General features: G+C 42.6%; 1 protein-coding gene across 5 annotated transcripts in view; it reads left to right on the top strand.

Moving 5' to 3' along the window:
• myo3a (myosin IIIA) overlaps positions 1-15,308 on the top strand; it is a 76,418-nt gene that overhangs the window by 41,494 nt on the left and 19,616 nt on the right. For 3 of the 5 annotated variants that reach the window (XM_014181016.2, XM_014181018.2, XM_045710934.1), the window contains 13 exons: positions 225-290; positions 739-894; positions 2,776-2,817; positions 6,636-6,735; positions 8,019-8,135; positions 9,343-9,447; positions 9,577-9,660; positions 9,833-10,035; positions 10,892-10,990; positions 11,116-11,230; positions 12,562-12,688; positions 13,629-13,839; positions 14,027-14,174. In XM_014181016.2, the coding sequence (XP_014036491.1) occupies positions 225-290; positions 739-894; positions 2,776-2,817; positions 6,636-6,735; positions 8,019-8,135; positions 9,343-9,447; positions 9,577-9,660; positions 9,833-10,035; positions 10,892-10,990; positions 11,116-11,230; positions 12,562-12,688; positions 13,629-13,839; positions 14,027-14,174 (1,573 nt within the window). The remainder of the gene's footprint in view (positions 1-224; positions 291-738; positions 895-2,775; positions 2,818-6,635; positions 6,736-8,018; positions 8,136-9,342; positions 9,448-9,576; positions 9,661-9,832; positions 10,036-10,891; positions 10,991-11,115; positions 11,231-12,561; positions 12,689-13,628; positions 13,840-14,026; positions 14,175-15,308) is intronic. The other 2 variants (XM_045710933.1, XM_045710935.1) reach the window with 1 other exon arrangement.

A 15,308-nucleotide genomic window follows, 5' to 3' on the forward strand; every position in this document is an offset into this window, starting at 1 on the left:
AAATCATTTGTTGGTGTTTTTCACCAAAATGCTTAGATCCAAGTGGCCTTAAAGTTTCTCCCTGTGAGTGTCAGGTTTAACGTTGAGATTTCTCTTGGTGTCTGAAATGAAGCACAGTGTTAAGATTTCATTCCATCACCCTGCTCCCAGCCGTTGCCTCTGTTCTCCTCCCAGTCTGTGTAATTCACATTTTATCTTATCTTTTGATTATTTCCCCCGTACAGAAACCCTCCCCCTACCCTGTACCAGCCAGAGCTGTGGTCGGACCACTTTAACGACTTCATCTGCAAGTGAGTTTAATGGGAGCTGGGTGTGTGTGTATGTTATGTGTCTGTTGGTGCGTGTGTGTGTGTGTGTGTGTGTGTGTGTGTGTGTGTGTGTGTGTGTGTGTGTGTGTGTGTGTGTGTGTGTGTGTGTGTGTGTGTGTGTGTGTGTGTGTGTGTGTGTGTGTGTGTGTGTGTGTGTGTGTGTGTGTGTGTGTGTGTGTGTGTGTGTGTGTGTGTGTGTGTGTGTGTCTGTGTGTGTGTGTTGTTGCTAATTACAGAGCACAAACGTGTAAACATTCCCTCTCATTTACAGGCCAAAATACTTGCTTTATTATCCTCTTAAAATTTGCTCTTCATAAACCATTCACCCCCTAAAATAGAAGCATGAATCAGAATATCACAATGTTCAATAGCTGATTGCATGGCCCAGAGCATCAGTAACATTCTCCCTGTCCAACTGTCTCACCCACAGATGTCTGATCAAGGACTTTGAGCTGAGGCCTAACGTTCTAGACTTGCTCCAGCATGTGTTCATCAGACAGATTGTAGGCCGAGAGAGGATCCTGCAGAAACAGCTGATGGAACTCATAGACCTCAACCAGCAGATAGGAACCACTGGGAAGACAAGGTACCGTCATGATGCAGATGGCCTCTGTTAGCCAATGGTAGAAAGATAAAAGCTACAAAGGCCCCACATAGCACTATGTATTCAGGATTCAACTGACCTTTGCCTTAAATGACTGTCTCGCCTTGTTCACCAACTACTTCTCAGATAGAGTTCAGTGTGTAAAATTGGAGGGCCTCTTGTCCGGACCTCTGGCAGTCTCTATGGGGGTGCCACAGGGTTCAATTCTCGGGCCGACTCTTTTTTCTGTATATATCAATGATGTCGCTCTTGCTCCAACTGCTTTTAAATGCTAGTAAAACTAAATGCATGCTCTTCAACCGATTTTTGCCCGCACCCGCCCGCCTGACTAGCATCACTACTCTGGACGGTTCTGACGTAGAATATGTGGACAACTACAAATACCTAGGTGTCTGGTTAGACTGTAAACTCTCCTTCCAGACTCACATTAAGCATCTCCAATCCAAAATGAAATCTAGAATCGGTTTCCTATTTTGCAACAAAGCCTCCTTCACTCATGTTGCCAAACATACCCTCGCAAAACTGACTGTCCTACTGATCTTTGACTTCGGCAATGTAATTTACAAAATAGCTTCCAACACTCTTCTCAGCAAACTGGATGTAGTCTATCACAGTGCCATACGTTTTGTCACCAAAGCCCCATATACTATCCACCACTGCGACCTGTATGCTCTAGTTGGCTGGCCCTCGCTTCATATTAGTTGCCAAACCCACTGGCTCCAGGTCATCTATAAGTCTTTGCTAGGTAAAGCCCCGACTTATCTCAGCTCACTGGTCACCATAGCAACAGCCACCCGTAGCACGTGCTCCAGCAGGTATATTTCACTGGTCATCCCCAAAGCCAACGCTTCCTTTGGCCGCCTTTCTTTTCAGTTCTCTGCTGCCAATGACTGGAACGAATTGCAAAAATCACTGAAGCTGGAGTCTTATATCTCCCTCTAAAACTTTAAGCATCAGCTGTCAGAGCAGTTTACCTATCACTGTATCTGTACACAGCCAATCTGTAAATAACACACCCAACTACCTCATCCCCATATTGTTATTTATCCTCTTTCTCTTTTGCACCCCAGTATTTCTACTTGCACATCATCATCTGCACATCTATCACTCCAGTGTTAATGCTAAATTGTAATTATTTGGCCTCTATGGCCTATTTATTGCCTTACCTCCCTACTCTTCTACATTTGCACACACTGTACATTGATTTTTATTGTGTTATTGACTGTACGTTTGTTTATGTGTAACTCTGTGTTGTTGTTTTTGTCGCACTGCTTTGCTTTATCTTGGCCAGGTTGCAGTTGTAAATGAGAACTTGTTCTCAAATGGCCTACCTGGTTAAATAAAGGTGAAATAAAATACAAATAAAATAAAAACATATGGAACATTCTAGAAACTCCTTCCATTTGAATGTCATAATGTATTTCATAACGTCTCCCTGTTGGCCATGTAGACCTATTCTTATATGTCCTTGCATGTTTTACATGTTATAGTACAGTCATGTTACTTGTTACCTACAAAAGGGACCCGTGCCGTGATCCAATGTGAACATGTGGTGGATTTATTGCATCGTAACTTTCAAACTCAAGCTTCACCTACTCCACACAGTACTTTACATTCTGTTACATTCGATTACGTTCCTACTGGTTGCACAACTGTCTGCCATTGGAGGAGATAGGCATTATCTTTTCTTGGATGTAGACAGTAATCCAAATTGCACATCAGCTGGATATTGGGTCACCTTCAGGCTCAAAGTTTGACCAGTGACTGAATGTTGGGCCCCTGAAGCCCAGGTATCAAGTTCAACCACTGCAACTACATGTCATATCCTGCTTATGAACTGTAATGTTATTTCTGTCATTTAAGCCATCATGGAAAGACAGACAGAAGCACAGACAGTAATGACAGGTAGGGGATATGAATGCCCTTGTAGGGGTTGTAGGGGTAGCTAGTTACCTGCCCACTTATTTTGTCTGATCAAAGCCCTAACTGTAGACTGTAGTTTGTAGCCTACCCACAACCCAGCACTTTGCTGAAATCAAGTCATTGTGCTGTGTCTACGTGATTGTTGTCGACATCTAAGGATGACACTGTCATCCTTGTGTTCCAGATGTGTTTTAGTCAGGCTAGACCCTTTTGAGAGTAGACGTGTTGTTCGTTTCTCCTTCTTCTGTTCCATGTCTAACTTTGACTGTAGTTTTTACAACCTACACCCATGTTTTAACAAATCAAACAACGTAAGACCAATCAAATAGCGTGAAAAATGACATTGTCACAGCTTTACTGACTTTATTGTCCCCATAGGGAAATTTTGTTGCACTGTCATGTAAAGTGGTGTTTAATTACAAAACAAATTGACAATACAATTTTCATAACAGTTACATAGCAATAAAAAAAGACTAGCCTGCTGGCCTTACTGGGTGGATAGGAACATTAGCCCGAGCTATTTAGGAGGGATATCACACCTGGCACAAATGATTGTCTAGTTCTGTTTTTCCTGCTGAGGGGTGCCCTATACCTGCACCCAGAGGGGAGTAGTTCAAAGTCCGGGTACAGGGGGTGGCTTGGGTCTAAAATGATTTTGTGAGCCTTGCAGAGGGCCCTGACCTTAAAGATCTCATCCAGGCCTGTCTGTTTGACTCCAACTACCTTACTTGCTGTGGTGATAATCATTGTCAGCATATTTCTCTGACTGACAGTGGCCGAACCAACAAACATTACAAACAGTTGAAATACTCTGAATGAAAGATTTGTAAAACAGAGTCAGTATAGTACAGTCAACATTAAAAGATGCCAGCTTTTTGAGAAAGTACAGTCTCTGTTGGCTCTTTTTGTAGATCAGGTCTGTACATTTACTCCACTGAAGCTTATTGTCCAAGAGGACACCCAGATATTTGTATTCCTCTACAATCTCTATGTTCTGACCTCTGATAGACGTTGCAGAGGTAGGTGTTGTACGCTTTCTGAAGTCTATGCACATCTCTTTGGTCTTGTTGGTATTGAGGACTAAGTGTGATTCGTCACACCACTCTACAAAGTCATTTAGGACCGGGCCGTGGTGTTCCTCGTCATCATGCAACAGGCTGATCAAGGCAGTGTCATCAGCACACTTAGAGAGGTGTCTGTCAGGATGGGAACTAGTACAACTATTAGTGTACAAGGAGAGTCTGTGTTGGTGGTGCGTATGTCTACCACGTGGGGACCTATTTTGACCCGCTGTGATCGTTGGCTCAGGAAGTCCAACAGCCACAAAACCAGCCCCAAATCTAAGGAGAAGTCCTGAATGAGTCTCTGTGCCAGAATGGAAGGCTGGATTGTGTTGAAGGCAGAAGAAAAGTTAACAAACAAAACTCTGACAGGGGATTTGGCACCCTCTAGATGTCTGTAGACCATGTTGAGGAGAGTACACCCTCTAGATGTCTGTAGACCATGTTGAGGAGAGTACACCCTCTAGATGTCTGTAGACCATGTTGAGGAGAGTACACCCTCTAGATGTCTGTAGACCATGTTGAGGAGAGTACACCCTCTAGATGTCTGTAGACCAGGTTGAGGAGAGTACACCCTCTAGATGTCTGTAGACCATGTTGAGGAGAGTACACCCTCTAGATGTCTGTAGACCATGTTGAGGAGAGTACACCCTCTAGATGTCTGTAGACCATGTTGAGGAGAGTACACCCTCTAGATGTCTGTAGACCATGTTGAGGAGAGTACACCCTCTAGATGTCTGTAGACCATGTTAAGGAGAGTACATCCTCTAGATGCCTGTAGACCATGTTGAGGAGAGTAAGAATGGCATCGTCAACTCATCTGCTGGGCTGATAAGCAAACTGAAACGGGTCGAGGAGTTTCTGGGTGGAGCTGAGAACATTACTTTTCACAATCTTCTCAAGGCACTTCATTACTAAGGATGTCAAGGCGACAGGGTGGTAGTCATTCGGCACAGAGGGATTAGATGCTTTAGGAATTGGTATAATTACTGAGTTTTTCCACAATACTGGCATGTGTTGCTGGTCGAGCGTGGATTGGAAAATGTTTGTAAAAACACCAGCCAAGGGGCGGCAGGGTAGCCTAGTGGTTAGAGTGTTGAACGAGTAACCGAAAGGTTGCAAGATCGAATCCCCGAGCTGACAAGGTCAAAATGTGTCATTCTTCCCCTGAACAAGGCAGTTAACCTACTGTTCCTAGGCCGTCATTGAAAATAAGAATTTGTTCCTAACTGACTTGCCTAGTTAAATAAAGGTTAAAATAAAATGTTCAGCACCATTTTACAATCAGGTTTAGCACAATCAGCCAGTAGAGTCAGACAGCGTGGATTGCGACATGTCGTGGCACCACTCAAGGCAAGGAAGGAAAAAACAGGAAAAGGAGCTACTAGCCAGTTAGACACAATAACAATAGGATCAGTGGGGACCAACAATTTATTTGTTTAAGAGTTGGTCAAGCTCTGTTGTGGTCAGCCTCAACCTTTATCCGCCTGGGGAGGTAAACGCTTGCTTGGAGTCACATACAAGAGAGGTGAAAGGACAAACAGGAGAGGAGGGACTGGATAGCCATGCAGCTAAATTGTCATCGTGGGCAAAAAGCTAGTGTAGAAGCACAGCTTGAAGAGATCTAGATCAGGGCTCTCCTACCCTGTTCCTGGAGAGGTAACCTCCCGCAGGTTATTGTTCCAACCCTAGTCAAGTGCACCTGATTGATTCTAATGATTAGCTGGTTGATAAGCTGAATCAGGTTAGTTATAACTGGGGTTGGAGAGAAAACCTACAGGATGGCAGTTTACAGTTTACAGTTTACAGTTTAGCTCTCCAGTAACAGGGTTTGGAGACTCCTGATCTAGATTCATTCAATCTAGATTGACTCAGTTACATAAAAAAATACTATAGTATAAATACTGTAGTATTACTATAGTAATTATTCTAGTGTTTTTGCGGACTGTAGTATACTTTATTATTTACTGTAGTGTTTTTGGGGACATTACTGTAATATTTACTAAAATGTTTTTGTTTTATTATCTATGACATTAGCTATGGGGTCTTTCTCCTTGAGGAACCCTACTGGAGAAATACTAAAAGATCAAATGTTCCATAACCTGTAGGTATGTAGGACTGGGGTCTAAACAGATAGTTCAGTGCTTCTGCTCTTGTCTATAATTTGTATGGAACACAATATGGTCTATATTGGAATGTACTATAGGTTTCTCACTTATGGGTGGTCCAAATGTTAATATGGGGGGAGGAGAATGGGCAGGGTATATGCAAATTAAATACTGTAATATAGTTTTAAAAAACTGCATTGTTTTTGCGGACTGTAGTGTTTTTGCAAACTAGTATACTGTAGTATTTACTATAGTATTCTACAGTATACTACAAAATGATTTAGTAAGTACTACACATGATCGAGGAATACTAAAGTGTGTAGTATAGTATTCTACAGTATACTACAGTTTACTACAGAATTCTATAGTAAGTACTGTAGTATTCTATAGTAAACTGTAGTATTTTATGTGGGAGATTTGTTTAATTTAAGTAGATAGAAAGTAAAAAGAGAAAAAAGAGTCAAGGCATTGCACTTTTAAGAAAATAACAAAATAGAGGAATGTTATGTGAAGCCATTGTTAAATGCTGGATTAATCTACTGCAATCACTTATCAGCTATGTTGTTGTTATAAGTTAGTTGTTTAGATGCAACTAGTTGCTTTAGACTTTATATTGCATCCTGTGTTGTAGGCATGAGCGCATCCACACCAAGAAAGGTGGTCAAATGATGTCATCAAGCCCCACCCCCGACGAAGTGGATGACCTTGTCACCCTGGAAGTACTTGATGAGGTAAGAGATTAAATTGGCTGAAGATATCGGATATGTATTATCAACACGGTAATAGCTTCCCGTTAGCCGATAGGTGGAATTGTTAGCCAAATTGCTCAAATCTAGCCAATCCTTTCAGATCCACACAAAAAAATGGAGTCGGCTTTGTGTTAATCAGTGTCAAGGTGGTTATATTTATTCTCACTCGGTATTAATAAACTAGGTCAGGTCAGGGGGGGTAACTGGTGGCCGACTTTCCATTTTGTAGGCCCACGGATATATTTCCCAAAACGGAAGCAACATTTATTTTTACCGCCTAGGGCCCCCAAAAGGCTAGGGCCAGCTCTGACTGCATGTGTGGGTATGGATGTGGGTACACAGACCCATGAGCCACTGCAGCCCCTCATGATGAGTTCCGTTTTTTTGTTGCCTCTATCCCCATCAAAGCTGCCATACCTGACCTACGCTCTTGGAAAAAAAGGTTCCAAAAGGGTTCTTCGGCTGTCCCCATAGGAGAACCCTTTTTGGTTCCAGATGGAACCCTTTTGTGTTCCTTTTGGGTTTCTGTGGAAAGGGATTTACCTGGAACCCAAAAGGGTTCTACCTTGAACCCAAAATTGTTCTTTAAATGGTTATCCTATGGGGACAGCCAAAGAACCCTTTTAGGTTCTAGATAGCACAATTTTTTTCTGAGTGTAGGTTATTAATAACCACCCACAGTTTAGGTTAGGACAGTGTTTCCTATCAGAATTACTTCCCTCTAGTCTCTACACCGGTATTAAATGAATATAGAAGCAAAATAGCAATATTTGTACCAAACACATTTAGGGTGATTTATCAAAGCTGGGTGCTCCATTGACATATTGAAACATACAAATTGCTCAGTCGCCTTGGGATATTTTTGCCCATTCTTCTACATGGCTGGTTTTGTTTATTACCTAGTCTGGGTCGAGGGAGGGGGTGGAAAGAGAATGTATGATCTCAGCACAATACCTAATGGAATCAAGGTGGAGATGATGAACGGAACTGAGTCCAGATTCTCATATTCATGTAAAAAATGACAGTGTACATTTGTTACGTTGTTAATGCTTATTTACACTGACAGATATATTGCCAATTTGCCAGCATACTGTAAGCAATCCTAATAAGTGTTTAATCTTACTGCAATGTTTCCTCGGTATTCATTGCTCTAAACCGAGGCCCTCGTCAATTGATACTGAAATACTGTGATGACGTCTCTTCAAACATCAATTATTACCTTTGAATGTCACAATACTGAATGCGCACGTTTGATCTCTTCCCAGAATTCAGTCACAGAGCAGCTTCAGAGGCGCTATGCCAAGGACCAGATCTATACCTACGTTGGAGACATCCTCATTGCAGTTAACCCGTTTCACAAGATGGAGCTGTATAGCCCACAGGTGTGTGTATTTGTGTGTGCGCTGTGTGTTTGTCTGTCTGTGTGTATTCCTGCGAGCGTGTGTGTTAATGTGGTCAAACAGACACTACTGAATGTACCCGACCGTATCTCATTAGGGCCTCAGTGCCCCATTTCCTCTTTCCCTTCCACGCTCTCTCTCTCTCTCTCTCTCTCTCTCTCTCTCTCTCTCTCTCTCTCTCTCTCTCTCTCTCTCTCTCTCTCTCTTCACTGGCCACACTGTTCCACTTATCACACGGTTTCTTCACTACCTCTCTTTTTAGAGTTTATGCAGTTCTGGAAAAATGTTGCTTGTCTTACTGAACTGCTGATGTTTTTGGAATTGAACCCTTCAAGACAAAATGCCGGGATACTATTGTTAAGTTATATTGTCCATTGTGGCATGTTGTACATAATTAAACTAGTCATTACTTAGAATAGTAGCAACTGCACTGCACTCTGGGATGGGCAGTGTGTGCCTTGCACTATAATAGGAATAAACACATTTGGAAATTGCTTGAAGAGATTCTCTGGTACTTTTGTTTACTTTCTAGCCAGTAGTTCTGAAAATAGTTCTGAAAGTAGCGCTCACGAGCCAAAAGTGGTACCACGCCAAGTTTTATTAGTCATATGTGTGGTATACACATGGTGTTCACCGTCCAACGAAATGCTTACTTGCTGGTTCCTTCTCAACAATGCAACAACAATTAGAATGAATAAAAGGAATATGAACATAAAGTAAATGGCTCACTCTCGCTCTACTGTGTGTGCATGATGTGCCTCTTGCTAGCTGTCCCTCAATTGGCGCGGGGCTGAAGCTCATTTGTTGAACTCGAGTTGCTAGGGGGCTGGCCCACGTGTGGGAAAATCTAAAGAAAATGGCATATCTTCCAGAAAACAGTCGCTTTCAAACTAGGGATTTCGTGGCTAATTGATGTAAGATCATAATTATGCTCATAGATTAGGCATGTATGAACTACACAATGACACATCCAGCTCAAAGAGGGAGGTTTAAAAAAAAAAATACATATTATGCTCCAAAGTTCCAGAGCACGTCTTTAATCTCTTTATCTTTTTGCTATACTAGAAGGCAGCTAGAAAGTTGTTGTATTTGATTCAGCCCATTTTAGCTGCGTATAGTGTAGCTAACTTGTTGGTATCAAATTCAAATGTAATCCCCTTACATGTGCCTTATCATTTTCCTTGCACAGTACACAAAGATGTACATAGGAGCGAAACGCACCGCGAACCCGCCACACATCTTTGCTGTCGCTGACATAGCCTACCAGTCCATGGTGTCTTACAACGCAGACCAGGTACACAAGTCCGTGTCAACTGTAATGTATGAATGATACACTATGTTCCACTATGTTGCTGTACAAGCATAGCAACATGTCAGTAGACCAGAATACCATAGTAACTGGGGACTGGTTGTTTCTGTGCAGTGCATTGTTATCAGTGGAGAGAGTGGTGCAGGAAAGACAGAGAGCGCCCATCTATTGGTCGAGCAGCTCACAGTGCTTGGAAAGGTGAGATACGGTCGTAAGAATGACATAGAATGTAATTACGGCACTTCGTGTTCACTTGTGACAGCAAACATGATACTCTGCCTGTTACAGTGCACCATTGCAGATCATGCTTTTATTGTTACTCATCGTTTAAAATGATACGTTTTCATGCTGATCGTCCACATCTTTGCAGGCCAATAATCGATCCCTCCAAGAGAAGATCCTATTGGTCAATAACTTGGTGGAGGCTTTTGGGAACGCATGCACCGCTATCAACGACAACTCCAGCCGCTTCGGGAAATACCTGGAGATGAAGTTTACCTGCGGGGGGACCGTTGTCGGAGCGCAAATCTCAGAATACCTCCTGGAGAAATCCCGCGTCGTCCATCAGGCCACGTAAGACCCCTCAGACAGCTTCACTAAGGCATTCATACGGCCCTCATCTGACTGGCACATAGCCTTCATGTAATACGTATAAGGAATTCTTGTGACTTTCGCATGACAACAACATTACGATTGTGGCCAATTAATGTGCGTGTCTATCTATTTGCTCAAAAGTCATTACTTCTATAATTTCTGGAAGTGCCTTGCCACTGCCGTTTATTGCTCCTGTTGTATTATCCCATGACCAGGGAGTGCAGAGGGTCGAGTGAGAGTGGATAGCTTATTTCCTGTTTGATCAAAGATTCTAGCTGTCGATGTCTCCTCATTGGGGCTTCAAAGGGTGACATTTTGCTCTTGGTAAATAAATTCAGACTGAGGGTGAAGGATCGGTCCGCTCTCTGAGAGTAATGTTGTCTGTCAGTTAACTATGTACCTACTGCCTAGATTCAATGTGTCACTTCTCTCATGGGGTTATATTGTCTTAGGTGCCAAAAGTCAGTTTTCTTCTGGAATGGAAAAATATATGAGGGGGGAATAAAATTATGTTAAAATGAGTGGTTTAAATGTGACCATCATGAAGCCTATAATCGGATGTGATAAGTATTGCATGACAAATAGCTTTAAAACTGATGACAGTCTATCACAACTGACTTAACACAGCAGTCTAGATTAGCTTGGTTGCTTGCCAATTATGTGTTTTTGAGTACATCTTACTATGTCTTTGGCTTTTTATGGGATTGTAAATAGGCTTCTGGTAATCTTAGGCAACCACAGCTGACAGACTCGGATGGGATTAATGTTCTTTGTGTTTCAATCGTCAAACATATTCACGTGATGACATATACCTGTCCTGTGACTGTCCTCACAGAGGTGAGAAGAACTTCCACATATTCTACTACATCTACGCTGGTTTAGCTGAGCGGAAGAAGCTTGCCCACTACAAGCTATCAGACAGCAAAACCCCAAAGTAGGTCCCACAATTAACCGTCCTATCTCTCGTAACCCTATACTTTCCCAAATACCCTACTTTGCTGCCTTTACCCCACCAATCATGACCTTATTTGTGGTTTATTTTCCTTTCTTCTGTCCCAGATATCTGTTGAACGAGCACATTAAATTGGGCCCTGACATAGTGAACAACACCTTCTACAAGGAGCAGTTTGACGCGGTGGAACAGTGTTTCAAAGTCATCGGCTTTACCCTGGAGGTACATACACTATAGTACACTGGGTTCATCGCTGATTCCTAAAGCAAAGAAAACCAACATCCTGTCCAAAGGTTACACACATAACCGTTCTCAGTTAAAGCCTGGAGGATATTTTACTAGGTTGCTCTCTATGTGGAGAGTGTCTTTGCCATGTCATGATGCTTTATATATATATATATATATATATATATATATATATATATAAAAAATGTATGTATGTTTCGTCACAAATGGCTCCTATTTTATTGCCTTGGCTGTGAAAAGGGGAAATTCTAATAAATGAGGAATTCAAAGGAGAAAAAAAAGTACTAATGTGCAATAACTGATGTGAAATTTGCAAATGACCATGAAACAGTTCCAGGAAAAGAGGCCCATTCTGGTTGAACGGTCAAGAGAATGATTTCCAGTGTTGTTCTTAGCTGTCATATGAGTCAGTGTGGACTGTGGCATGATGCCTTGTACAGTTTGCATTTAGCAACATGGACACTGATGAAGCCCAAGGAAGTGCTGTAAATAACTGATAGCCTCTGGGTTCCACAAGTCAATAGTACTTATCGTACGTACAGTGAAATCACTATAATCGCTAACCACTCTGCTAGTATGGCTACCTCTCATTCTCCTGTCTACCTTGCACATAAAGACAAGGTGTATCTAAAGTGCATCTCTGATTTGGATTAAATGGATTTTGATTTGATTTTGATTCATTAGGATCCCCATTAGCCGACGCCAATGGCGATAGCTAGTCTTACTGAGGTCCGGCACAAAACGGAAAAGACATTACAGACAAAATACTTTTCAATTTACAGACATTTAAAAACATTAACATGAAGTGTGTGTGTGTGTGTGTGTGTGTGTGTGTGTGTGTGTGTGTGTGTGTGTGTGTGTGTGTGTGTGTGTGTGTGTGTGTGTGCATCTATCAGTAACACCTACATGTCAGTACATACACACAAACAAGTAGTTCCCATTGGGGGAGAGGTGTTTTAAACCGTGCTAGCTTTTGGATAGCAGCTCCCCATCAAGAGAGAGCAGAGTTATTACGAGCTTGTCAGTGTCATGTCAGTCTGAGTATAGTGACATTAGGACACGGCATGTGACAGTGATGCCAAAGGGATCAAACAGACTTGTGTTTGTATGATGTAGGAATTCTGTCAGATTGTAGGCTACCAAGCCCCAATGCTATTAACTAGGTAGTTCCAATAGAACCACTGAATCTATGAAAAAGCCTTCAGGTGAGATCTCCAAATGAGTATTCCATGACTTTGTATCAAAGTATGAATGTGTTATATTCTGAACAGTAAGGTCAAGTTTAATCACACATTTTGAACCCTTAGGAGCTGGGCAGTGTGTACAGTACTCTGGCTGCTATCCTAAACTCAGGCGACATTGAGTTTGCCTCTGTGGCCTCCGAGCACCAAACCGACAAAAGCAACATCTCCAACATAGCAGTTCTGGAGAATGGTGAGACACAGACACACAGTCCAGCACCTGGTGTGATGTAAAGCTAACATGACTCTCACCTCTTTCCCCGCTAATGCCCATTACCACTCCAGAGAGGCCAGCCTAGCGTGAACGCTGGCGATATAAAGCACTACGGTATCTCAAGCCTGTTTACATGCAGTCCCTTTAAATTCAGCTTGACACGCCTGACATGGGGACATAGTTGTGTTTGATGGTTTTAATTTATCCCTGTCTGAGAACCCTTTGAATTAACCCTCTTTGGTTCCAGGTAGAACCGTTTTGGTTCCAGGTAGAACCCTTTTTGGGTTCCATGTGAAACCCTTTCCACAGAGGGTTCTGAATGAAACTCAAAAGGGTTCTACTATGGGGACAGCTGAATAACCCTTTTGGAACCATTTTTTTTCTAAGAGTGTGGTCTTGCATTTGTATCGTGGTGTGAGAGCCAGTTATCTTATCTTACCAGCTGCAGTTTGAAGAAGTGTTGTCTCTTTTTGATAAAGATGAATGTGCGTGTCTATGTCAGGGCGGCTGTGTTCATGTCTGTGTGTATGTTGAGATTTGTGTCCTTGTTTATGTAGCGTGTCATGTAGGGTTTTGTTTTGCTGATGCGCGCATATGGGATATCTGCATCTTTTCCAATAGGACCACTTTTTTTTTTTACTATGTCTGGTTTATGTGTAAAGGACATGTACAGGATATCTCTCTGAATGTGTACATTTTCATCATGTTCATGTTTGCATACACATACAGTATATCGTCCCAACAATGTCCTCCCTGCTGCCTGTCTACCCATACCGCATGTCTATATCCATGTTTATGTGCATGTGTTCTGTGTTGTCTCTGCAAATCTACATGCAAACGTCAATACCGCAGGGCCGTTTCTATGGTGACAACATCCGGTACCTATACATTCTTTCCATCCCTGGGTTTCTCCCCACAGCGGCGTCGCTGCTGTGTATCCGTCCAGACGAGCTCCAGGAGGCCCTGACGTCCCACTGCGTAGTGGCCCGGGGCGAGACCATCGTCAGGCCCAACACGGTGGAGAAGGCCACGGAGGTGAGGGACGCCATGGGCAAGGCCCTATACGGCAGGCTCTTCAGCTGGATTGTCAACCGCATCAACACCCTGCTCCGACCCGACACACACCTAGGGTAAGAGAGCGTGTGTGTGTGTGTGTGTGTGTGTGCGGATGCCCTGTAAATGAACATAAACCTCACTAGTAGCTGCTAATCATAACGACTGTCATCATTATAAAACCTTCCTGATCTGTCTCTCTCCGGCTCAAAGTCTCTAATGCTCTTCCTTAACGCCTAATCATTTCTGATCTCCCCCTGACAGAGAGGACGACAAGGGCCTGAACATTGGCATCTTGGACATCTTTGGCTTTGAGAACTTCAAGAGGAACTCGTTTGAGCAGCTCTGCATCAACATCGCCAACGAACAGATCCAGTTCTACTTCAACCAACACATTTTCGCCTGGGAGCAGGTAGCCCATTCCTCCTTGTCGCTAACATAGTCGTCTCTCTCGGGAAATAGTATGAATACTCATCTGAGTGTGCCTATGCCTCCAGGGAAGCATTTCAAAGCACTTTTCACCTTTGGATACGACTTGATTTCCATTTAAATGGTGATAATGCATCGTCGTTTGTCACCTGGCTCTTTAACAGAGTGCGTAAAGGGTGAAATATCCTTCCGCTTGTATTTACGATGGGGAAAGGGTTGACAATTCCCTAGCCGTCCTCTCTGGGGTGCGCTTTTGCCTCGGGCAGAGAATGGTTTGCTCATGTTAAATGCTTTAGTCTAACCCCATAGAGAGGTTCCATAAATCATTGCAAAGGAGGGTCAATTAGGAGTTAAAGACAGTTAGTGTAGGACGTAGTCTCGCCCCAGGGCAAAGTCTGGCATAAGGCCCCGATATATAGATGTACTGTATGTACAGAACGCAAGGCTTTTTCTACAGTGCTCAGTGTACAGTATATTTGCCTAAAATGTCCTGACTAAATTCTGCACAGTAAGACATCTGTAAAACCATGTATGTCTCTTCAGAACAATCATACCGGTATTGTAACATCAGGCTCTTGATAGACTACATCCTTCCTGAAGAGAGTAAGAATATTTACTTGTTTTTATCAGCCTAACAATAAAGAGCGAAGCCCAGAGGAACAAGCTCTTCTGATGCTTGCCTGTGTCCCTCTGTTGTTCTGGAATGCTTTGTTTTGTTTCCTCGGCATGTTATTTCAGCAGCGTTGTCCTACTGTCCTGAGAAGAGGTTGCGGATTCAGAATGACTTTACCTGAGGCTAATGCTGTGTTCTGTTCTAGATATTAGATGCCTTGTGTGCATGCGTGAGCGTGTTTGTCTGTGTGTCTGTTCCCATTGTGAACACGGTTACATAAAAGTAGAGCAGGGCAATATGGACAAAAATCCATATTGCGATAAATTGCCTGGATTGATGCCATAACGATAAACAGAACGATATGTTTGTGCACCACTGTTTTTTTTATTGTCTTTTATACTACTACTAGTGTGATGGTTGTAGCCATCAATTGTTCCATTAACAATCACCCATATTAGCAAACTTATTTCATTTAAAGCTTCACATTTCTCTAGTATAAGGCTA

This window comes from Salmo salar, chromosome ssa29 (assembly GCF_905237065.1).
Source record: "Salmo salar chromosome ssa29, Ssal_v3.1, whole genome shotgun sequence".
NCBI lineage: Eukaryota > Metazoa > Chordata > Actinopteri > Salmoniformes > Salmonidae > Salmo > Salmo salar.